Source organism: Scardinius erythrophthalmus, assembly GCF_964197995.2.
Source record: "Scardinius erythrophthalmus genome assembly, chromosome: 22".
Taxonomy (NCBI): domain Eukaryota; kingdom Metazoa; phylum Chordata; class Actinopteri; order Cypriniformes; family Leuciscidae; genus Scardinius; species Scardinius erythrophthalmus.
In genome coordinates, this window is record NC_138242.1 from 4716816 (window position 1) to 4744077 (window position 27262).

Here is a 27262-nt window from a genome sequence, read left to right on the forward strand (position 1 = left end):
ATATTTGGGTATCTTCATCACACAAACATATATGAATTCACAAGACTTGAAATATAGTGGGAAAAGTTGTTTGGACTCTTTTTATAGGGCTTTTCTGTTCAATAGAAGAATATTATAGGGGTTTGGAAAGACTTTTCACTTTTGAGGGATCTAATTCTTTCAAGAAAATAGAAATTTGAATAAAGAAGTGTGAATAAGTGCAAATCTGGACTCAAATACAGGCTAAAACATACAAGAATTATAAAGGAAATTTCAAGTTTTCACTTGTTAAAACGAGCAACTGATCTTGGGTGTGTGAACGTTCAGACCAGTGGTGGTAGTTTTCTCGAGCGTAATATGATTGATGTTGCTTCACGAGACGAAAGGTAATCCACCCACTCAGTCATTGGATTAGTCAGTCTACATGGTCTCTTAAAAGGTGACATGGAGAGTTTCCAAAGTTTTTTCAAATCTCTTAACTAACACTCTCAGAGAATAACCAACCACATCAACACAAACACAGTTTCCCGAATAGGCTGTATCACACATGGGTCGCCGTCATTTTGCCAAGACAGACGTGTTCCATATCTTGTTGATCCTGGAACAACATTCCTGTCTGAAAATGTAGTCCTAACCTTATCCCTACCCATAACTTATCCCTAAAATCAGATGGAAAATGATAGGTGAATAGAAGCACATAACCCTGCTTATAAGCCTAAACTTGACAGAAACTGTAAACGTGTCCCTTAAATCTGATTGGCCAATTGGAATTCTGTTCCAAGAACATGTTGTACTAGGGTGAAATCAGGTTTCACCATCACATGTATGTATCCCACTTAGGAATATGTTTTTTTTTTTTTTTTTTTTTTTATAGTTGGAATTGTACTTTTTTCTAAACGAAATTTTGAATTCTGAATAAAAATCTAAATGACGCTTGTCAAATAACAAAACTCGCCACCATAATGCTAGGAGGCTTTGTCCGAACCCAATGCTCTGATAATCTGGTCTCTATATGTGTCCATGGATGTGCTGCTAATAGAACAAAACACATTGTATGGAGCCATGGTGTGTTTCCTGAATACAGGATAAGGAACGTTCCTGGATTCCTACAGAGGATGCTACACACTTGGCATGGCCATACCTCAACGTGCATATATCTATGTGTTTTTATTTTCCTCTCTAATATTACTTGTAAAAGTTTTTTTTTTTTTTAATCAAGTTTAAGCAAAATCTGCCATCTGCAACTAACTGGCAACCATTTCAACATGTAAAAACACAGCAGAGTATGATTCATATAAAGCTCCTATTCCACCCGCCCAACAGACTGCATCCACTTCCCTTCCCTTCTTTCCTCTGAGTGCAACTTGGATTAGTTGTTTCCTCTGGTGAGTTCATCCTATTGTTCTCCAATATAGGGCTGTACTCCATTTAAAAGCAACCTACAGCCATGAAAAGGTGGATTTTTAAATTGCAACTATGCAAAGTAAATAAATGCAATGAAACCCTTGTCAAATGGACAAACATACATAAACTGTGGTAGTACCATAGAAATGAGATTGTATCAGATGTTAAATATTGAAATGTGTACTGAATAAGACACCATTATCATATTCATACACCATTGTGTTTACACAGTTGCTTCAAGGCACTTCACGAATACTTGTCATTGTACAGTAACAGCTGTTGTATAGTTGCCTACAAAAATTGTGCAAGACAGAGAGATACTGTGTAAATAATCACAAAATATTCTTATGACAATGTACCCAAGAGTACGAAAGAGGGAGATACAAGCAAAACTGTGAAAACAGGAAAGAAAATCACTTAATACTTCTAATCTAAAATGCTGGACTCGAAGCCGAGCGGAAAACGAGACGTTCTTTCAACTCAAAAAAGGCAAGACATCAAAAGGCCTCCAATGACAGTGACTGTAAACCACAGAGCTCAAGGCTGTCTGTGCACATCACATGCTCGATCGATGCACAAATAAAACAAAAACTATCTGCAAAGAACAGACCTCAAAAATCATTTTCATTTCCCTAAATGAAGCATGCAGATGCTCAACAACAGCTTAAAAAACGCAAAAAACTGATCTAGAAATCGTTAAATTTCACAACAAAAATATAATATAAATATTTAATCCCAAAATACAATATATAATAATAAAATTTAATTAATGAAATAAGTTTTAAACACAATAAATTAAAGTTTGGCACTGGGAAAAACCAACCTAATCTCAGATTGAGATTATTTTGTCTACAATCCATAATTTAAGATGGTAGGTGTCGCATAATGTTGTAATGTACAGTATTAATTTATAGATTTGATAAGGGTTGTATTTAACGTCATATAAAATGTACATTTTATGATTCATATGGTCTTCAATACTGCATTACTGTAGTGAAAATACTTTTTCCCAGTATACAAATAACACTGTGTTAATTCCTTCTTTTGATTTTGGGGTGAAACGCTTTGTGACATTCCCCTTTCTAAGAGCTGACGCTCAGTTCTGATGCACGTACTGTGATGACGAGCTGGTCTAAACAGCCTCTGTCACACATCTGTGCTTGTTTGGCTAGCGCGGGTCTGTCGAGAGAGAGAGAGAGTCAAACGGGGGTCACTGCTCATCCACGTACGCAGAACCAGCCGAGCCTGATGTGTGTTTTAGTCAGGAACACTCCAGAAAGCCATCAGCACTTCCGGCCCTCGTCTTGTTTGAGAGGCACTCGCATTTCAGTTCAAGCTTGAGCGTTTGTCCTTCTCACAAAGCGACGTTATCTTGTGGTGCTTTCCATCAGAGAGGAAGAGTTGAGTGGCTTTATAACAAAAGTGTCGGAGTGGGAAGTGGAGGAAAACAGACGGATGGGCTGACGCTGCAGTGAATCAACAACCCGGTTTCCTCACTTCCTCCCTCACAGGCTCCAAAGATCTGAGGAGAATCTGTCTCAAATTAAACCACTTCCGCTACGAGCGAAGGCTGAACCACAGGAAAAGAGAGAAAGGGTGAGGCGGAGAGTAGAGAAACTGCCGAAAGCTAAGACCACCTCACAGGGCAGATTGACGTAATGGATTTAAGGGACAAAAATCAACATTTCACTCCAAACTCGCATCACTTTCTTTCTTCCGTGCAACACAAAAGGAGATATTCGGAAGAAATTCCAAGCTGCTCTTTTCCATGCAACATTTGTGTTTACACACATCCAAATACGCCACATCCAAATACTCTAGTTTAGCGCCAACTAGAGCTGTCGATTCTCTCTCTCTATGCCTCCCTACACTCATATTTCCAATGTGATTCATTAACCAAAAAACAAACAAACACACAAAGTTAAAGATGAATTTAACTTCATACAACTTTTCCAAAATGTATTTTGGCCATGATAAGTGTAGTGAAAATCTATAATCATGACAGCCCTATCCTCTAAACCCCGTTTATACTATAGTCGCATGTCATTAACGAAGCATTAAAGGGATAGTTCACCCAAAAATGAAAGTTTTGTCGCCATTTACTCACTCACTGAAGAATGTTGGTAACCACAGTTGATGGTAGTTGACTTCAATAGTATTTTTTCTCCTACTATGGAAATCAATGGCTACCTTTAACTGTTTGATTATCCATATTCTTTGAAATATCATCTTTTATGTTCATTAGAAGAAAGAATCTCACACAGGTTTGGAACAACTTGAGGGTGAGTGAATGATTTTTTGGGTGAACTATCCCTTTAAGGGGTTGTTCACACATAACGTGATTTTTCTATTCCACTGTGCAGCTTTTCCATTGTTTTTCCGATGTAAACGCAACATAAGTTCAACTTTTAAAAAACAAGTCTCAAGACCTGAAGTTTTTTTCTGCTTCACTTCACAACTTGAACCGATATCAATAATCTGGCTGAAACCAATAATCATTTTCATGTTATGAATAATCCTAATCCTAACAATCAAAACTGAAATCAATTGTTTAAAAATTCTACAATGGAATTTAGACATCACAGCATTATACATGTACAGTATAAAATGCATATATTATGAGCTTTGCTATTAAATTAATGTTTTTAAAGATGAATTTTAAGCGAGTGCATAAGTATGTATGTCTTGTTTCCAGACCAAACATCTAAAAATTCTTAAATCAAGATGTATTTACTAAAGTAGTAAAATGCCATAAGATATTAAATCTTGTTTAAGCAAAAACAAAAAAACAAGATATAATATCTCATGGCATTTTACTACTTTAGTAAATGCATCTTGATTTAATTTGTTTTTTAGATGTTTGGACTGGAAACAAGACAAAAATACTAAAAAAAAACATATTTTGCAGTGTGTTGCATGATGGCAAAGGTAATTTAAATGTAAAAATAGAGGATATGAGCATGCATTATTCAATATCCAACACTGTTTGATATACACATTCAAAAGTTTAGGTTCGGTAAGTTTTAGTAATCGTAAAGTAAAATATTTATAATGTCACAAAAGTTTTTAAAGTTTCTTTCCGTTCAAAGAATCCTGACAAAAATGTATCGCGGTCCCCCCCCCCAAAAAAATCAGCTACACAACTGTTTTCAACATTGATAATAATAGTGTTTCTTGTACACAAAATCAGCATATTTATTTTACTGTATTTATCTATTAAATGTAGACTTAGTGAGCGTAAGAGATTTCCCAAAAACATTTTTACGACCCAAACTTTTGAACAGTACTATACAACCAATAAACGTAAGAAATCTCTAATAATAGCTGATAACCAATATGGTATGGGTCATATGTGTTTAAGTACAAAATACAAACATTTCAACCAATCAATCCCTTTAAGACACTTATTTCTCAAGCACAATTACATACCCAAACACTTCAAACACGACCACATCATGTCCTACGATCCTTCGGTATCTGTTAACACATCTCAACAACCCAGTCTCCGTTCGGTGTGTGAATTAAAAAGCCTAGATGGACACTGAACTGCACAGCTACAGAAAGAGGAACATGAGGGGAGTCAGTGAACACATGACTGAAGAAAGGAAGAATATATTCCAGCAGCAGCAGTTGCAGTTCTCCCAGAAGAGATATGAGCTTCATCAATCAGCTCCAGATGACACAATGCTCTCAGTGTTTGACCGGAGAGCTGACGTCGCCCAACTACGGCCCACTGGCACGAGGAAACCCCCACGACAGCAGACCACAGGAAAACATCATCGTGCTGGACCAACAAGAGCCAGTGTGCTTCAAAAGCTGAACCTGATTAAAGGAGGATCGGGCTGGGAAAGAAAATTCCGGTTGAGTGTAACAGGAGAGTTTAAGTGCACAAAGAGGAGTGGAGGTTCTTTACACTGTTGATTGCAGTGTGTGCGTGTGTGTGTGTGTGTGTGTGTATGTGTGTGTGTGTGTGTGTGTGTGTGTGTGTGTGTGTGTGTGAAGTGCAATTACAGGCTTTTCAGAGAACTGCCCGCCCAGCTGCTCGACTAACACACAGAGAACGAGGGGAAAAAAGGAGACATTTCCTAACAAACTTGTGTTCGCTCATAGTTGCTTTCCAATGACATAGAAATAAATAAAAAATAAATAAATAAAGAGTGTGTGTGTGTGAGTGTGTGTGTGTGTGTGCGTGTGTGTGCGTGTGTGTGTGTGTGTGTGTGTGTGTGTGTGTGTGTGTGTGTGTGTGTGTGTGTGTGTGTGTGAGAGAGAGAGAGAGAGTGGGGGTTACTGACAAACTCACACCCAGCTCAGCTCAGAGGGGGAAAAGCCTTTCAAACTTCCCTAATCCCACAACTAAGAATGTCTCAATGCAAACTCAAACAACACAAGCAATAAGTCCAAAGCCACAACTTTCAGCAGTGTCAACTTTCTAGACTGGTAATATAATAAAGAGGAGAGAAAAGGTGGCAAAACTCACGGAAGAAGTGTTTGAAGAGGTTAGCCATATCCATTTTGGGCTATCCCGGCAACTGGGCTCTTCCCTCTGCAGCTGTGCTGCTATTCCCTGTGAAACACCCTCCCGCCAGTGAACAACCCACTGCCTACACCACAGCCAGGCGGCAGGACATGTGACCAGCGTCAGCCAATCAGAACCCAGTGCTCCTTTAGGAGGACTAGTCTGTCCCCCCACCCACACACATAGCTCACTCATGGCGCATATGGGGACTAGCAAGTTTGTTTCTAAAATATATATATATATATTTTTTTTTTCTTCATGTTTTTGCAGCCTCAAAGGATTCATATTCATTGACAGAAGCAAGTTTTCACAGAAAGAGTCATGAACAACCGGTCCGTTCACACTAAATCAAGCATGTTTGGACATGTTATTAATGTAGTATACTTTGAAGTAGCCTACCATGAAAATAGAATAAAGTACTATATTATATAAAATGGTATAACCATCTGATACCAGCGTAAAAAAAAAAAAAAAAAACAAGTTGCAATGTTGCATAATCAACTCTTTCCCCTCCAGCTTTTCAAAAGTTGCCCTCAGCCAGCATCAGCTTTTTTGATCATTTCCACAAAACTTTCGTGGCCCGCAGATTTTTTTGTTGTATGAATATGAGCAAACAACATATCAAAAGAAAGAGCAGAGCCTCAGCTTTTAAACAAAACAAAAAGCTTCATGCATTGGTTTTTATCAACACTTGGCTGCACAATATATGGTTTCAACATTGACTTCGCACGGTCCGCATCCGCGATAGTCACATGGTAGGATGTACGATGTCAAGTAGGTAGTGATCGTAGTTGATCCGTATGGACCAGGCCCCACGGTTCAAAACACACGTGATTTGCAGATTAATTGCAAAGTTTATCATTTGCAAGCGTTTATTAAGTCCTGTCATTTTAAACAATCAAACGAGATTAAAGCAAAAAACAAATTCAGTTCTCCTTCTTGTCTTTTTATGCTTGAACGGACACATACACGGAAAACTGTCAAACTGCCCGTATCCCCGTAAACACAGCCGCTTATGTGAACCTAAACAGTGGAGAAAGAAAACCGGTGCACATCATTATATTGGATCCGTGCATTAGGACTTAAAGTGTCATTAATGTTAATCAATCAACACAATACAAAGAGGAAATAACTTTTGTAGTTAACAGATTAATTATATGTGACCCTTGCTGGCAAAATGAATCGCAATGAGCATATTTTCAAAAATGAGTTATTGTGATTTTCACATTCTCTATTAAAAAAAAACTTCAAAAGGATGGTATGATTTGTTGGAATCAGACAAAAAATAATTAATGAGCTACAACTATTAGAAGTCGATAAAGTCAGCAAAGTCAATTTTGAGAAAAATCGAGTTAAAGTTTTCTTAATGTTCCAAAATAAAATCACCTACCAAACCATACCTTAAAATCTCTGGTAATAACAACAAATTTGGCACACAAAACCAAATATCTATAGGAAAAATATATATTCAACTTTTTTTCCCCATGACACCACAATCGGTTGAATAATATTAATGAAACAGACAGCCTGTATATTCAGACAATATATATTATAGTAGCCTATATATTCAGACAAAGTTGGAATGATGCGCTTTACAACGATCCCGCACTTGTGCTGAGAGGAAGAGACAGTTTTTTCATGGACAAAGGAAAGATCAGAAAACGCACAAATTAAGATACTTTTAAATGATTAATTGCTATTTAGAGCTTTGTGATCGCTAGTCGAGAGTTAAATGAACTAATTTTTTGTGAAAAACGTACTTGTTTTGTCTGTAGCTCGTAATTAGCCCGTGCGCACTCACATTCATTTTGCCAGCACGGTTCATGAAATTTACAGAAAGTGTTATTTTACTTATTTAATTGTTCTACCTTAATACTGTTCTCTTGTATTTATCTATGCTTTTAATTTGTTTGTTATTATTTTCTATGCACATTCATTCTCCTACAAAATCACCCCAATCGTTCCAGAATCATTCATTCTAGGGCTGCACGATATTGAAGAAAAACTCATTAAATAATGCGATATGCGATACAATAATGCTTAAAGTCTGTAAAATAAACTTAAATTATCAAAAAAAATATATATTTATATATATAACCTACATGCGTTTCACATTCTTTTTGTGAAAAGAAAACATCCCTACAGCTTCTGAAAGTGAACAGCAGTGTTTTCAACAGAAAATGAATAATCATATGTAAAAATAAACAATGCTTAGTTTTCACTGTTATGAATTAAATATATACTGATTTTTATTAAAGCTACAGAAGTTATTCAGCCAAGAGCAGTGAGTGATTTTCTCTTTGTCTTTTGTTCATGACCCCAGTTATTGCAAGCTGTTGCGATATGCATATCGCGATATATACATTTGCGATATTTCGGTAATTTCGATATATTATGCAGCCCACATTCATTCATTCTGAATAGAGCTATTCAAGTCATCTAGTGAAATTTTATTCATATAGCAATACATATCACCAAAAAAAAGTAAATATTGCAAAAAAAAAATTTTTCCCCAATATCTCGCAGCCCTGAATGTGGGAAAGTTTCATTTAAATAAAAAAAAGCAACATTTTGCACAAGAATCTGAGAAAATTGTGGTTTTTGTCAGACTTTATGGTGTGCAAGCAGACATAATCTGGCAGGAAATCTGTGCACTGCACAAGGCTGGGGAGGAAGAGCACATAAAGGTGAGGACACATGCAGAACATAAAACACAACAGATAAACAACCTCAACACCAACAGAAAGCAGACTCAAGAAGAGAGACTGTGTGAATGAGGATTTTCAAAACGGCCGCAAAGACAGTGGTGGAGAGATTGCCATCAGCGCACACAAAGCTTCCATTGTACAGCTCGAGGCCAGACACAAACCCCTGCTCCAGTGTCCGACAGCTCAGACCCAGCTCAGCGAGACACCACTGACGCTTCAACACTACACCGGCTTGAAGATTAGATTTGAGAGCAAACATGCGTCTAACAGACGTGTGCCTGCAGTTCCCAGGACGCGTCATAGCAAATATTCACTAGCAGAAACTGTCGCTTTGAAAGGATGCTTAGAAAATTTCTATTTAATAGCCTATATAATTGCATGCTTTTATTTGTAATCATGTTTACACATACACACACACACGTTTAAAAATGTCTATAAGCATGCACACACATACATAGATATAATGTGTGTATATATATTTATTGCTGTCTACATTGTATGTGTATATGTATTATCCATATGTATGCATTATACATGTTTATACATATGTATGTATGTATTATACGTATGTATGTATGTATTATGCGTATGTAAGTATTATGCGTACGTATGCATGCATGTACTATATGTATATGTATGTAGGCATGTATGAATATGTATATGTATATATAATTCATATATCTATGCATACATAATATACATGCATATATTTCTTTTCTTTCCAAAACATGATAGCTTCTATGGCTTGGCTTACTTATAACTAAACCTAGTTATGCAAAAATATTTTGAATGAGGCGATTATAAGGGCGATTTTATTTTCACGATATTGATTCACAAACTTGCAATTAGTTTCAATTCAATATATGGATATATAACATGGATATATATCAGGTACACTACACACACACACTAAAACAGATATTATGTTAGAAACTGAAGTATAACATTACAGTAGGATGCGCTGTGTCCTGTTGACAGCTCTGATATCCCTCACACACACTACAGGATCAGAACCTCCACTGTGAAGGAGACGTCCTGAAGTGTGTTTTCTGAGGGGTCCAGGAGGTCTTCAGTTGTGCTAAACATGTGCGCTAGTCTGGACAGGAACATGATGAGCTAATCTTTCGATCTCCTCCGTTTCTCTTTGTCTAGCTTATCTCCCGACACTACGCCTCGCATTCCAGTGTCGCAAACACTTCCCTCACCAACATCTCAAATCCTCTGAACGCAAAAGATGTCCTTAAAGCCGGACTGGAATGAAAACTCACACTTTCTATTTTCTAAATGCGTGTTGCTGATCTTATTGCAAGTGATTCATCAGTGCATATATTTAATTTTGCATTTTTAAACTTATCATTTTTTATTAAAATATCATAACTTGATCTTCCAGTGAAACGACAGACTTCTTTCTTACAGTCGACTGCAAGCTCGCACTCTGATCGGCCTCCATCCAGTCTACAACCGGCGAATAGGACCAAGTCCACGGCCTACATTTTATTTTATTTTTCAAAAATCAATTTAACTCCGATAGGGGAGAAAAGATCAGCTGCTACTGCCATTACACTTGATATCGCTAGATATATTTCAATTTCATGAAAACATCCAATTCACATTTCACACCAATATAAAAAAACAAACATTTTGTATACAAAAATTGAAGCCGTTTGTAAAAGCAAGAATTTTGCTCACATTATTTGTAGGTCTGTATATAGATATAATTATAGAAATTAATAACAGATGTAATTACATGCAGGTTTTTTAATAGAAGTAAGATTTAAAATCATGTTCACAATAAGTGCATTGTATCAAAATTATTAATTTAAATGTAGATAGAGACATTGAATATTAAGTGAGACCCAATTTTTGTTTTATTTCTTACAAAAATACACTACTATTTGTGGAGAAGTTTTGTGACTAAATAAATAAATCTATATCATTGTACAGAATTTATTAAATGTAATGAGAATCTAATGACAATTACTTGCTGTAAAATAAAAAAGCCATCATATATACAACTTTACAACTCAAATAACAAATTCAACTAAATTACAGATTATTTAACAAATATAGATTTTTAGATAAATTAAACAAATATATATCGTCACAGTTATAAGGATTATGGGGTGGGATGTTTTAATTTCAGTGAAAACAATGCAAAATAAATCTTTATGCTCCATTAACTTTATGCACAGAATTTCTTCATTGAAGTCTAAATAAAACCCGTACACGATCTCTACAAGTTTCACCGCATTTATGCTCAACTTAAAGGATTTGACAATACAACGAACACAATGTTGCCAATCAAACTTTTTATGATCTACGCAAACAAGTACGTCGAAGAGAAAACTGGTCTCGGCTTAAAAGATTACCTTGCTTTGACGTCGGTCAATGCAAAAACAATCGTGTTTCGCTCAGAGTTTGAAACAACAGAAATGTGAAGTACAAGACGTGTACTCTACCTGAAGTGACTGACTGAAGGTGTGGGGTTCTGGGAGCTAGCGAGCAGCTGAACGCAGGAGGTTTCTCAAACGAACGCAGTTATTTCAGGCTTCTAACTGCAATACTGTATCTTCCTGTGTATCTAAGCACTAAACATTGTTGTGGTCAAAAACAAGACTCCTCAGGAAATGACAACGAATTTGCCCTACATGCTGAACCACACACATTACTCAATTAGAAACAGATATGTACGGACCTCTTTATAAGCAGAAGTGGGCTCAAATATCTGTTAGCAAACTGTTATGTTCCTCACACAACAGTGAAAACTAAAACTCTGCCATCTTGACTCACTCTCATTAGATTTTAAGCACTCTTGTATGCAACCAAAGTTATTGCCAGATTTAATTGAGAGATTTTCAATGTATAATAAGATAAATGTGTGTCTGTCTGTCCCTCACATAAAGCCATTACACTGCTTCAGAAAACATTGAACAAGTCACATGGGCCACATTTAGGGCGCATTTCTGGAACATTCTTTTCTTGAATTAAAAACAGTAGCCAGTATTCTGTTGAGTAATTTCTTGAAGATTCAACGCACACGTCATGTGGGTTTTGAGCAACACGGGAGCAAGTCAAGTTGGAGTAAAGCAGAAGTTGGGGCTTTACCTAAAGTGTCTTTGAGGTTCTTGACGATCGAGGCTTTCCTGGCACTGTTCTTCCGCTCGACGTAGTTGGAAGGCACGAAGCCCGTCTTGTTGGTGGCGTTTCGTACGCGCCACCAGGACTTGGAGTCGTCCAGGAGCCAGAGACGCTCGTTCTTCTTGATGTCCAGCTCCTGGTCCTGCTGGGCCATGTAATCAAACTTGGCGATGACAATCACCTCTTCCGTCATCTTGGATTTGTTTCAACACTGAGGAAAGATGATAATTGAATTGAGGTTACATAGTGGAACAAGACTTTATTTAGCAAGTGAAAACAATGATGAAAATGTTATGGTATTTAAGAATAGGTTTAAGTCAAGTCAAGTCACCTTTATTTATACAGTGCTTTCTACAATACAGATTGTTTTCAAAGCAGATTTACAATGATAACAGGAAAATAATGCAACAGCGTTTGTTTCTGCTGTACAGCAGATCTAGAAGAAAACAGCGTCATGATCCAGCTTAAGGCGAGACACTACAGGTGAATAGGGTAACATTTTAAAATAATAGATATCACCTTGAAACATCCTCAGTTGATTACTTACACAAGTATATAACACAAATGTATTACAAGTTTTGGAAATTTGTATGTTTAATTATGCAAATTAGGCATTATCTCATTAAATATGCACGATTTTGCATATATTTTCGGTAGATAGATTTTGTGAAAACAAGATGAAAAAAAAAAGTTCTGATGGTTTTTCAGGATATATGCTTTCATTACCTAGGAAATCAAAATATACTGTCCATAGCATTAAAAAAAATTGATTTTCGCCATATTTTTTTTATTAAAATGTCACATAAATCAGGCCAGGAATGATTTATTAACAAATCCCTCTGAAAATATCTTCAGAATACTGCTAAGTGTATAACTGGAAAGTTTGGTGTACATAGGCTGAGATGTCTGTACTAGAGAATGACAAAAAACTAATTTTGAGAAAACGGCAGTTAAAGGTTCATGAGATTTCGTCGTTAGCTTTAAATCCCCCTTTGGACATTCACGATTGGTTACTGAAAGAAAGGAAATGCCCATATTTGGGTTACATAGCGTTGTGCAGGAGACTCAGAGCTTTACAACGATCCCGGTCATGACAGACTTCAGTAAACAGACGGAGCTCGGCGTGTCGCGTTGGAATGCTAACTTCTTGGTAAATTCGGGGAAACTTACCGCCGCAAGTACACAAAATGTAATAAAATAAACATCGTAATGTATATTTTCAACGTTTTCTTTATAGCAGCTTGAAAGAACACATATTGAAGGAGTAAACTAGCCCAAAATCTCAAAACTGACCACTGCAGGAAAATTCGATGTTTTCGCCTGCCGCGTCTCGCCTTAAGTAAGTTCAGTGATGGTTCATTTTGGTTGTAAAAAAGTTATTAATTTAGTTTATTTATATATACAGCCGCCCTGGAGAAAACAGTGATGTCATCGTCCAGCTCAGTCCTCATATAAAGGTGTCATTGCAACCAAAAGCGAAAATCTCTTCCAATGTCCCATTTCAAGGTCAGCTTGCTCTTTGGAAAACCAACACAAAGACTTCAACCGACCTCTGTCCTAACAAACAATGACATTTGCCAGGAACAATCTGGAGTTAAAATGGAAGTTGTAGAGATCCTGTTGTTCACTTGGATGACTAAGCTTGAAGTGATGGATCTAAAATGACAATTCTGCATTACAACAACAACAACAGCAGCGAACTGAAGACCAATCAGTGCATGAAGACCTTTGAGCCTAAAGGACATGACCAGGTATAGCGTTCTCAAGAACACAGTGTTTCTGATTGGCCCACAGGGCTCAGGACAGCAAACCTGGCTGTCGGAATAGATCAACATCATTGTTCACCTTCTCATGAACATCTCTATGCCACAACAGAGGTGACCTACTTTCTAAAGGTCTTTGGACTCATGTTTTCATTACATTAAACGAATCCTGTCCAACGTTGCCCTACACGAAGACATGCAGAGTATACTCAAAAGCATATAAATTAATAGATACATAAAATATTCGAAAAAAAGCATTTGTTGAAGAGCTTGGAAACACAGTGACCACATGATCTACAATCTACAAATAAGTCTAGCATCATGTGTCGCGTCGCGCCGCAACAGCTCGAGGCTGTCTACACTGGACTCGACAGATCAACCTTCGCAAATCGTTTGTTCTTCATGTCGCGAGCGCTTGGATTACGTCAGAAATTGAACAGGGGATCGATTTATCAATCAATCAATCGCATTTATTTATATAGCACACACGTTGGCCAAAGTGCTTTACATACAGCCCAGCACATACAATCTAAGATTATAAAACAATTACAAAAATTAATTACAATTAAATGCAAGAGAGAAGAGATGAGTCTTTAAATGAGATTTAAACGCATCAAGGGTGGCGTGAGATCTAACATGGAGGGGTAAACTGCTCCATAAACAAGGAGCTGACACAGAGAAGGCCCTTTCTCCTTTTGGTTTTAGTCGAGACGAGGAATGGTTAGCTGAAACCTTCGTACAGATCTTAAAGGCCTAGAGGACGTATGTTGCTGAAGAAGTTCACTAATGTAACACTAATGGTGGGGGAAAAAATTGATTCTGTTCAGTATCGCGATATTTTGTGCATGCTATTATATCGATACAGTAGCGCAAAGTATTGCAATATTTAATAATAAAATTATCTTTCGGGTTTTCTCCATTGGTTTTCTCGAAGTTTACTCTGATAATATACATTTTGCGTATTACATCCGCTTTGTTGTCGTGCATTCAACAGCAAATTCAAATGAAAATGGCTTCATCACAATCGGTTGTACACGACGCTTCTTTCAAATCGAAAGTGTGGGCATGTTGACCAACTCCTTTTTCTAAACAAAAATGCCAATATTCCCAAATTAATTTTGGTTGATGACCTTGCAGCCAACAGGACTGGACTCTAACAGTACACATTTGTGTTTATTTTTCTCAAATTACTCTTATTTGTGATTATTCTCAGGTTTATGCTACTCTATTTTGTCTGCTTTATGTTACTCTATTGTATTTAAATAATTTTGTTATGTGCTGGGAGCTCACCATTCATGTGAGAGGTCTCCTATTCAGAGAATAATTACATCCTGTCCTGTAATAAGGTCCTGTATCCTGAATGTTCAAGGACAAAGTGTAGAAGATAATGTTCACAGAATTAAATGTGACATTTGAAGTGAGTTGGAGCAGTCTTTTTTTTGTAATGCCTTTAAATAATATGGGGGACATGAATCGCAATATATCGCAGAATCGAATCACAACACTTGCTGTATCGCAATATGTTAAGAATCGCAATAATATTGATTCGTGGCCAAAATATCGCAATACTATTGAATCGTCACATTTTTGCCAATTCTTACCCCTAGTAACTTGGTGCCATCCCATTTAAGCCCTTAAAAACAAATAATAACATCTTACACTTAACCCTAAATTTGACTGGAAGCCAATGAAGGGATACTAGTACAGGTGTTATACTCGCATATTTCCTAGTCCCAGTTAAAAGCCTAGCAGCAGCATTTTGAACCAACTGCAGACGTGAAAGTGATGCATGAGAAATACCATAGTACAATGAATTACAAGTGTCCAATCTGGACGTAATAAAAGCATGCATAACAACTTCCAAATCATTAAAAGACAAAAAAAGGTTTCAATTTCGCTATCTTCCTTAATTGGAAGAAACCACCTTTAAACACTGAATTTAAATGCTTATCAAACTTTAACTCGGCAACAAAAAGAACTCCAAGACTCCAAGCTTGATATGTACCTTTGATTTAAAAAGGCCTAATTGATTAATTCAGGTTTACAGTCTGGGATCGTGTCGCATTGCGCCGCTTTCCAGTGTAGACAGCGTCTCTGTTTATAATGGGGTCTATTTGCTTTTGTCGCGTCGCACCTATTGTGATCTTACGTGATAAACATTACCTAAAATGACAGAAAATATATTTGGAAAACATTTATTTGAAGTGTAATTTGATTGTTTAGCTTGGACCACGTCCCATTTGTTTACATGGAGAGGGTGGGATTTGTGAGCTATACTGCATCCAGCCACCTGGGGGCGATCGAGAAGCTCTGACAAACACAACACAATTATGCCAATAGATTGCATATTATGATCTTCTGTAGATGAATAGAGACAATGTTTACTTCATGATGTTTATATTGTAATGTGTTGTGGATGGTTGCAAGAGTGCATTTGGTTACACTATTTTAAGGAGTCATTGTTACAGTGTATTTATATATTTAAGTACTGAGTGATTAAAATTAACTGCATGTACTTACTATAGGGTTAGATTTTGGTTGAGGGTTAATTGCATATAATTATGCATAATTTACTGTTATTACTACGGTAGGTACATGTAACATATGCAACAATGACACTGTAAAATAAAGTGTTACCGTGCATTTTCCCCCTCATCTTCTTAAATGAGCAGCCGGAAAGAGCAAAGACATTTCAAAATAAGAGTCCCCGTGTACTTAAGCTTAAAGTTGGTTATTATTGGTATTCTGATTACACAAACTTAGCATCTATCCACCAATCTCTCAAGTGTTGTCGAACTAATTAAATCAGAGTTTATCTTGCCAAAGTTTCCATTTGGTACGTAAAATGTTCAACCAAATGCTAAACATAAAACATCATGTATAAATGTTGTTAATTGAAATGCTTACCTGTGCTGCATTAAAGCTGTGGATATCTTAGTAGAGATGCTCGAAGGCAGACCTAGAAAAGAAAGACAATCATAAGTTCAACAAAACTGCATGTTCTCAAAGACAAAAAAACGAGAAAGGAAACCACTAATGGAAACAGACTGCAATGACTTTGAAAAAAAAATCAATGTGTTACATCTCCCGTCCGAAGCGTCTGGCATGTACGCTGGCGACGGCGTTGTTGGGAACACCCTCAGATGTACGCAGGGAATGTGCCTCTGTTTACTCGCCAAAGACAATCATCTCTCCAGCGATTGTGTGCCATTTGGCTAAATAAATAACTGATGAAGATGACTATTGTTTTAGGGCTTCAATTCGACGACTGCCAGAAGACAGTTTATAGTCAAATGATCTCCATGCAGTCAGAGCAAGAGATCACTTCCTCTAGAATGATGGCCAGCGATTGTCTATTGTCCAGGGTGAGTCAGGAAAATAGTGGGGGAAAAGGCAGATCCAAAAGTAGGGCACAAACAGCAAAAGCAGGATATGCCGTTTCATTTGAAATGCATCACCGGATACCAGGCGTGTGGTGAAAAAAAAAATGAAAAAAAAAAGGTAAACCTGTGCTTTCAATCTATAATCCCGACATCATACCTGACAAACTGAAAGCTGACTTCAGTAAAAGAATCAGAAATACACCAAAAAAAGTGACTATGCCGGTAGATATCGTCTTAATCCTGTGATCATCAATTGTCCGGTCCTGCCTAAATCGAGGGTTTATATTTTTTACTGCAGAATACATGAAAATCACACTACTCCAATGAATGAACCCTGGAAGGTATGGTTGAACTGCATATGGCAAAATTACTTCATAAAAATAATATCAAATAAGCAACGCCAAAATAAAAGTCCTGCCTCCGCAACATTGCCCAAACAGAAAAGCTGAAGGGTTAATTATTGGCAACTGTAAATATCCGTAGCCTCACAAATTCATGCATGCAATAATTCAGATTATGCAAAGTTTGATTTAAAAGTATATATTAAATGTTTATGATTTGTAAGGTGCCTATTTCCAAGAGTCATTACAGTAAGTCAACTCACTGTACAGTTAGAGATGCAGAGGACAAACACTGATAATGTAAAACGTCTTACTCAAACATGGGCTCGCCGTCTCTCAGCCCAGTGCTATTTTAACAAGACATGTATTTACATATTATTTACATTTACAGTTTGACCTTTAATAACTGCACCACAGGCTGTTGTTTAATCAGTGGTTTATATTACAATAAAACGCCAAGATGGAAAACAAATCATACAACTATAGGCTATAATGCCACACTATAAGAGACACTGTCATTTTTATTTAACTTTCAGATCACTGCAAAGTGGAATTATAATTATATTATGTGGATTATATTACTAATTTTAAGTGTTCTAGTTTACAAGTGGATTTGATAAGAGTAATTTCTAAACAAATTTTATAGTTTAATAAAAAAATACCAATGTTGCACTAAGTGGAACTGTTAAGATTAATTGATAGGAGCCATATATTGTGTTTTATAATACAAATATAATAAATAATAGTGTTTATTTTGCAATGCTTAATGCATCGCAGAGCTATTTAGCTGTGAAACATAAACTGGATTGATTGTTATAACTTCCGGATCGGGGGCATAAAAGCCCTTTGAGTTTACGAGAATGAAACGCCCTTCGATCTCGTGGAAATCACCGATAAGTGCAAGCGAAGGCCACATCAAGTGTGCAATTAGAGACACTGATGCATGCAATGCTGCTTCAGATTTTGACAAGAACAAAGAATCTTAGATGCATCAAGTGTCTGACTGCCTATGAGATGCTGCACAGGTTAACGTATGCATTCGCAAGCTTTCGGAAACAGAAAAACACACTACAATCCAACGATGAGACACAGACATCTCACGTTCATCTCTAACATGCACATGTCTGATGATTAACTCTGCTGCACAGTAATCTAGATGTATGTTATGGGCTCTATCATGTGGTATTAGGAACTTCAAACCTCTCGCAGCTTCACTAATTAGATGAATGAACGCTGGGAGGTAAAGTTAACAACAGTGCAGAGACAGTCTGGCAGACGGAGCCGGTTCACTCCCTCCGCATAGCTGGAGTTCAGCGAGTGAAGGCCGATCACACGCTAATCTAACATCGCTCTCCTCAACACCCCAGTCTCTTCATCACTACTTTCTTCTGAAATGACTGTCACGTGTCCGGCTCCTACGGTCGTCTTCTTTACCTCCTCGTGTCACTGCTGAAAAATAAGGAACTCAATACAGGGGTCTGTGTTTCTTTTTGTTTGTTTTTTAAAGAAATCAACTTTTATTCAGCAAGGACACATTAAACTGATCAAAAGTGACAGTAAAGACATTTATACTATTAGCAGCACAACAGTTTTCAACACTGAAAATTATCAGAAATGTTTCTTGAGCAGAAAATCATCAAGATAACTGAAGGATCAGGCTGAAAATTCACAGAAATAAATTACATATTACAATCTATTCTAATAGACAACAGTTAATTTAAATTGTCATAATATTTCACAATATTACTGGTTTTACTGCATTTTTTATCATGAATGCAGTCTTGGTGAGCAGAAGTGGCTTCTTTTAAAAAACATTGCAAATTTTGGAACGATACTGCATAATATAATGTAATATAATATAATATAATATAATTTAATTTAATATAATTTAATATAATTTAATACAATTTAATATAATTTAATATAATTAAAGGTATAGCGGAGGATCTTTCCGAATTTTAGATAAGACCCGCCCTCTCCACTTTTTGAAAAGTTTGATTGATTCACCAGAATGATTGACAATTAGGAGGACCAATAGTATAGGTTACCCACCCGGAAGTAAAAAATCCTCCGCTATACCTTTAAATTTAATATAATTTAATGCATTCATTTTAAAATAAAATAAAATAAAATTTAACATAATTTAATATAATATAATGCATTAATTTTATAATATAATATAATATAATATAATATAATATAATATAATATAATATAATATAATATAATATAATATAATATAATATAATATAATATAATATAATATAATGCATTCATTTTCTGTACTCTACCAAACCGTAGAAAAATTGACAGAACTAGAAATGCTTTGTCACTTTGCAAGACAAAAAATGAAGGGTGTGTGTTCATACTTGGCATGTTTGATTGGATTAAAACGAACTCTGGTGCGATTGCTCTGTTAGTGCAGTTCATTTGAATAATTGTGAATGAGTCATGTGAACCATTTGCCATCTCAAATATTTGGTGGCACCAAACAGGATTGCTGAAAAGATGAGTCTGGGTCCGCTTCTACATGAACTCTGGTGCGTGTAAATGAACCGAAAACAGGATGTGTCACCAAACGCGACCCTAAACATGACAGAATGCTCTCTGCACACTAAAAATGAACAGTGTCTGCGTTAATCACTACAAAAGTCACAGAAGTGCAGCGCCTTTATGCTGCCGTCTGACAGAACAAACAGAAACCTCCAACCGTCTGCATCTGTGCTCTTCAAGCTTTAGCGATGCTGGTTTCAGAGATGCACTTCACAGAAGAGACTGTGCTAGCACAATAAAACATCTGCATCTGGGCTGGTGTCACACGATTGAGGTCATGAGAGCTGAAGAGAGCCTGATCCTCCCTCTCCATCTGTCTCTCAGCCCTGAACTCCTCCGTCCCAGAAACCTTTTCACTCGCTGAGTTGGCGCAGATGCGTTGGGTTCGTCAGGTTCGTCCCACAGGTTCATTTACAGCATGTGTGTGAGTTTTACAAACCCAAATGTTATGTGCTTAGGGCACACTGAACAACTAGTCATGAGATAAAGAAGTATGTTTATAGTAATTTAAATATTGCGTGTTGGAGATAGAGATGTAAGCAGTAAGAAGCACTAAAGGGGAACTTTGCTACTATTATTTGTACAGTACACCTATAGTATATTATTGGGGGCATTATGGAAGAAGAAAAAACATGATCACGATAATTGTTTCCATATTGATTAATATACATCATATAATTTAATAATGCTGCCCGCTTAAAGAGTATCCTGACAATGACTGAAGCCTGGAGAAACTTTTTCATGATGTTGATATAATATGATATAGTTCATTACCCAGCCCTGGATTTGACTAATACTTTCTCATCAAAATACTTTTTTTTTTTCTTCGTTTGTTTGTTTTAATTTATGGTCTAAGTAGCAATGATTGAACCAACTAGACTACACCATTAAACTGTTGTAAATAATTTTATATCTAGGGATGCAACAATATTAAAATCTGATAATTATTTTCATTCTATGGCTGTTAACCAATAAATGCATTCAATCAAAATTGACCCTATTTACTTTGTTACCACACATTATTAGTCTTGAGGTGGACAATTAACCTGAGCAAGTTAATCCACACACACAAAAAAATGGTTTTAGTAATATTTTGTCAAAATCTGAAGGTTTGCTTCCCCTCGGGAATGCCGTTCCTTCCCTGAACACTCTCAGAAAAAAAGGTACAAAAGCTGTCATTGGGACAGTACCCTTCAAAAGGGCACTAATATGCACTCTTTATGTATAAAAGTGTACCTTTTGAAAAGGTACCGCCACAGTGACAGCTTTTGTACCTTTTTTTCTGAGAGTGAATGTTCTTCTTCCAACATTATATTCAATTAGCATTTTTAAAAGTCAACAACATTAGGTGCGAGTAAGATTTTTACATTACAGCTAATAATCAATATGATAATGCCAATATTCATTGGCAACAACAATACATTTAAAAAAAAAAAAATTCATGCATACTCTCACAAAATTAAGTAACTGACAAAAGTCTGTTTTGCATGTTTGTAACCTGAAATGTAGACATCATGTGTGTCCAAACATCCATGTTTGTGAATATAGGCCTATATCCAGCTGTGAGGAACACACTGTGATGTTATATAAAATCCAAGCAAAAGCAGTGAAAACTAGACCAACCTGGGGAAGCGTGCTTGCTTTAATTCCTCTTCCGAGCCGGAGGAGAGAATCTGACGACATCTTTTCAACATCCATCAACACTACACTAAAACTCAATAACCCTGATAAGATCGAGGAAACGCAGAGCCGATCTCACTCTCCTCATGACGTGCATCTAGTGAAAGCTACAGCTGACGTGGTTAACTGATGGTTAAACAAAAATAGTCACATGCAAATGTTATGAACAGGCCAAAACCCACAACATATCTAGGCTATAGCATGTATATAAATGGCAGGGATTTCCTGGGCCAAAAATGGACACAGTCATCCACACACACTTCACAAAGCAGCCTATGTGAACAATAAATCCAAAATAAATGCAAAGAAACAGTTTGCAATACTTGCATACACCATTTATGAAATATAAAAATAAATCACTGGACAGATCATAAAGCAGTGCTTGGTGACTGTTTACATATGATTTTGTGGGTTTTTTTTTATATAAAATAGTTCTGAGTGACTGATTTGAAAAGTTGTGCACGAAATAAACAACAAAGTAACATTACATAGAAAAAGTGGCAGGTTTATTTGCATTTACAGCTAAACTTAATGCACAAACCATTTGACGTGTTTTGTCCCTTCCATTGCTATAGTTATCACTGTCAATCTGATTCAATTGTGCATTTAATTATTATTTGATTATAAATCACTGAGGCTGTCAATTACAAGGTGACGTACACAAAGCTGCACTCTTGAGGAAACTCCTGTTATAATCACTGAAGCCGTCTGCGCTAATGGATCTCTTATTGACATTGTTTATATTTAGTTATAAAGAAAGGATTCGACAGTGCCTTTGCCGACTCTAACGTCAAACGAGTCAAGTCTTTCTGCACTACATTTCACAAGAAACATTGTGTTTAGGGATGCGTGCTTCAGTTCATTATCCTGACGATAACCAGCGTTCATTAACCGGTCATTAAACGACAAGATTAGAATGATAAATGAGAATTAATGAGATACATTTCAGTTACGCTTTAAATAAATTCGTTTTGGCTTGAAATTTATGTTGATCATAAAGAATTTTATTTAAAAATTTACTATAATTTTAGCTACTTATATTTTTTTATTATTGTTCTGTTCTGCATACTGGTAAAATTTAAAGGACTTTTTGTCGACTTATACGCAACTTATCTGTGAGTTTTTTGGGGGTTTTTTTCTCAACGCAATTGACATATGTGGGATTTATTTTTGCAAACGTTTTAAAAATAGCTTGAAAACTTTTTTTTTTACTTAACTATTTAACAAAGAATTAATCGTCAAAACCCTTATTTTCAGTTAACAGTTAACCAGTCAATTATCATCCCTAATTCTGTTCCTTATTATTTTATGAACTGAAAATCTAGACCAAAATCTCCAAAACTTGAGCAACGTCCGATTCATAAATGAAACGTTGAGACAATAATTTTCAACGAATCTTTTGAATCGGTCCACAAATCACACTGAATAAGTCCTTTGTAAATTGAACTAATCCAATCGCAGCTATTTCCAGAAAATGTGATGTTAATTAGCCTGCTAATCTGTTACCTTAGCGACATGCTCACATTAAACGCTACAGGAATGAAAAGCAATCAAAAGTAAATTTTACTTTACTACATTTAATAAAAGCATACCTTTCCTTATTTTGTGATCAACTTTTTATTGGTTTTATATTAAGGACTGCCCAGATTCTCACCATGAAACAACAAAAAACTAGCTAATAAAGCTAATAAAAAAAAAAACAGAACGCAGGATTTGTGAGCGAAACATTCTTTTCAAATAACCTGAAAAGAGATAACTCTTTTCAAATAACCTGTTCGCACTGAAAGAATTGTGATAGCTGTTTTTAGCATTTTCAATGTTAATTCGAATACTGAGATGTAAACTTAACGACATCAAACGTTACTGCATTCAAAAGCGAGTCGAGACTCTCGTGCAGAGCTTTACTTGTGTGGTAAAGAGATGCTAATCAAGGTCCCATCATGGTTAGAACGCCGACAGCAACACAGAAAGCTCTTTAGGCGAGTGACGACTCTTATTTTATGGGAAAAGTGCTAATAAATAATTTGCCTGAGGATCAACCAAAAACTGGAAGATGTCCCACCTTATCCGAAAACCACAGCTTCATTAGTGACGTTTTCCGGTCTTGGCGTTGACAACAACTGCGTGACATTATATCCTCCTCTTTACGTTCATGTTCCTGCTACGAATCTAAAAAATGCTCATTGGTTACCAGGTAATCCTGGCTCTGCTCTTGTAACCCACTGTAGGGTTCACCACTCCCCTGAAACCTGTTACTATAACCAGAGCATTGAAACAGAAGAGTGTGCACTGCAAACCTGAAACAAATGAGGTCTACAGATGTCTTAAGAAAGCTGCAACCATTGCGGGAATCGAGCTAGACCGCACCTGAGAGATACTGCAGAAGTCTAAGAGTGCACAGCTTCCTCTCTCCATTGTGTCTAGATGAAGAGGGAGGGTGATTGAGTCGCTCGCCACTTCCGCTGTAACATCTCTGCCCACCACCAGGGCCTGACAAGCACACAGCGACTGAGAACTGATAAATCCTGCGTTTGTAGGACTCAATCCAAGGTCGGATGGCATCAAGGCTCGTCTGAATGCAATGTTAACTTCCCTTCCGTCTCCTGAGAACCTTCATCTGATCGATTTCTGAAGGCAGCATCGATCTATCCTTCACTGCCTTTGATATCCCACAATCCTGTGCGTTTCATTCGGTGACAGCTGAGCTAGAAAAATAAAGATGGCGTCTGAAAGTTGCGGCTGATCATCGGTTTGTGTGTAAATGTACATTTTTGATTAATGCTTTCCACTTATGTCATTTCAAGCGAGAAATCACTATTGCAGTCATTAAAGGTCCCATTGCATGGATTATTTTATTATTTTAGAATGTTTCCTGTGGTGCCTTTATAATATTAGTATGTTTTTTCGATCAAAAGTTGTTTAGAAATAAAAGGCATATTTTCTAGCCTGATTTTAGCCTCTGATTTGAACGCTCTGTTTGAAGGGGCATGTCTGCTGAGAGACTTCAGTGTAAACGCCCACTGCTGTGATTGGCTGCTGTGAGACTTCAGTGTAAACGCCCACTGCTGTGATTGGCTGCTGTGAGACTTCAGTGTAAACGCCCACTGCTGTGATTGGCTGCTGTGAGACTTCAGTGTAAACGCCCACTGCTGTGATTGGCTGCTGTGAGACTTCAGTGCAAACGCCCACTGCTGTGATTGGCAGAAATGCTTGCATATATCTCACATTGCATGTGGAACTCTCTCGAAAACTTTTACTATTACAGATATTATGTGTTTTTACTATTACAGCTATCGGGATTAACGAATCGTGAGAAGTTTTTTAAGTATTTAGATCTATTCCCATCACATAAAAGGTTGCAGTGATGAGCATTGAGCAGATGACAGCCTGTTGATCGCGTGAATGAAGATCTTATCACTGCAACGCAGTTTCTGTACTCTCATTAATGCTTTCACCAATGCAAACATGAGGTAAGTACAGTAAGAGCTTCGTTGTGCAGCGTAACATTGCATTGATTTCATAATGAGTTTTGGCAAGTGTCCAGATCATAGGTCCAGATAAACTCGCGCTGTGTGATTGACAGCTTGGGCGATTGGAAAGGGATTGTTCTTTGATCGCTTTCTGTATATATATATATATATATATATATATATATATATATATATATATATATATATATATATATTAATCACAGTTTAAGTAAGATTATTTTCATTATTTCAAAACTTCATTATTCTGGCTTGATTTACTGATGCATAAACAGTATTGAACGACTTTGAGAGAGAGATTGTCTGTCTGAACTTGAACAATTACACATCAGAAATTCACATAACCCACTGGTTCTTCAGAGGCTCGGATGAAGGAACTAAAAAAATACTTGTGTGTTCATTTGTACATCCAAACACTGAGCAACTGCCATGCTTCGCTCGTTTGCAAGCCATGATGTCTCTCGAGGAAAAACCAATATCACGCTCGCGCCGCTCATTTTCTCATGGGCGGGCCAAATTCTCTGTGCGGGCAAAGAAGAAGAAGGGGAGGTAACCTTTCCCCTTATGACGACATAAGGGGAAGATTTCTAGATTCGCCCGTCTGAGCTTTCATTTTCTCAAAAATACCCAGGGCTTGGTTTACACCCATCAAAACGTCTAGCCACTGGGGGACCATAGGCAGGCTAGGGGAACTCATATTAAGGTTAAAAAACCTCAAAGTGAAATTTTCATGTAATGGGACCTTTAAATATTCTCTTAGTTTTCACCGAAGCTCGCTCTATTTTGCTGAAGATCATTTAACCGTTTCGCTGCCTCAGAAATCTGTCCGAAATCTGTTTGGTGAGCAAACGCTGTGTGGCGAGTGACAGGCTTGGACCACCTCAGAGATCTGAGAGAAGCTTTTATCAGAGACACTGGTGATCCTGAGAGAGGGGAGTGATGGGTAATGATGAATGGCAGAATTAATGAGGGTTAAATTACAGAGCGATGCCACTTTTCACGGCATGGAATGTACGTTTTTTTGCATCAATCATTGTGTTATGGATATACATTTCACTGAAGGATCAGTAAAGTATCCATCCATCAGTACTGATCACATTGAACGTCTCAAGGTGTCTAGACAGACGTTCTCCTCCTTTTAAAAGACAACATAAAAAAAAAAAGCATTTACCTTCCCTAAGGTCACACACTTCAGAATTGAACGGGTGGGACTTAAATGATTCACTTACTTTGATATTACTAGCACCTATTTTACAGATGAATCATACATACGATCTGGGACATTTATTAAAGTGGTCAATTTTGATTTCATGGCTACTTAAAACTAGGTTTTTACATTTAAACAGTGTTTACTTCAGTGTTACTTAAGTATTATTTATATAAACATTTTTGATTGCTTTTATTTTTAAAATCAGTTTTCAATTTTCATTTTAGTTATGGTAACTTTGTGCTTTTGCAAGTTTTTTATTTTATTTTGCTATTTCTTAGTTTTAGTGTTAGTAATTTATACTTCAAATTTCAGTTAGTTGCTCAATGCAATATTTCTAATTTCCGTTTTTCATCTAATATTTAATAATCATTTCATTTTAGTTTATTTCAGTTAATAATTAACACATTTTTAAATAGTTTTAGATGATAACTCTGGGTACTTTAGGAAATCTAGTAAACTTTTCAATCTTCAATACTTTAGATTATTTGTATTTTGGGAAACTTACTTAACTTACTAGAAGTCCCCCTGTGGTGAAAATCCAGCTTTTAATGTTGTTTATGTGTCTATGTGGTGTATTTAATGTGCTTTAAGACAAACCATGTGCAAATTCATAAGTCAACACCATTGCTGAGTATTTTCTCCTTAAACCTGCAGTGAACCAAAGACAGTCTCAAAAACGCAGGTTGAAATCACAGGGCTCATTTGCATATTCATAGAACCGCGTATATTAAATAAAGCAAGGGTGTAGAGTTACATTCAAGCTATTTTAAGGCATAAAGAATTTTTTTTCCAATGAATTTTGGTGATCAAAGATGAGTTTTAAGGGATAAAATTATTGACTACAGTGAGACTGTACATACAAAGCACAATATATTCACAATATATCACCAGCTCCAAAAAGCAAGAGCAATGTCCGATTTGTCAATGAATCAATCTTATGGGCTGATTCTTTTCAATAATCCTGTTGAATCAGTTCACAACTTGCCCTGAACGACTCAGGTCAGAGCAAGCCTCCACTGAACTGGTCATCTCTGACTCAAAAAGGGTAAAAAAACAAAAACCAGGAGTTATATGATCCTCAACCGTGCGGAGAATTCGA

General features: G+C 36.6%; 1 protein-coding gene across 4 annotated transcripts in view; it reads right to left on the bottom strand.

Annotated features, from left to right (window-relative positions):
* Positions 1-27262, bottom strand: part of nck1b (NCK adaptor protein 1b) — a 64437-nt gene that overhangs the window by 8049 nt on the left and 29126 nt on the right. For 2 of the 4 annotated variants that reach the window (XM_081352486.1, XM_081352485.1), the window contains exon 1: positions 5861-5987. In XM_081352486.1, coding sequence (XP_081208612.1) covers positions 5861-5894 — 34 coding nt within the window. In that variant the 5' untranslated portion in view covers positions 5895-5987. Of the gene's footprint in view, positions 1-4812; positions 5364-5860; positions 5988-11712; positions 11957-16415; positions 16468-27262 lie in introns of those variants that run through there. The other 2 variants (XM_081352484.1, XM_081352487.1) reach the window with 2 other exon arrangements.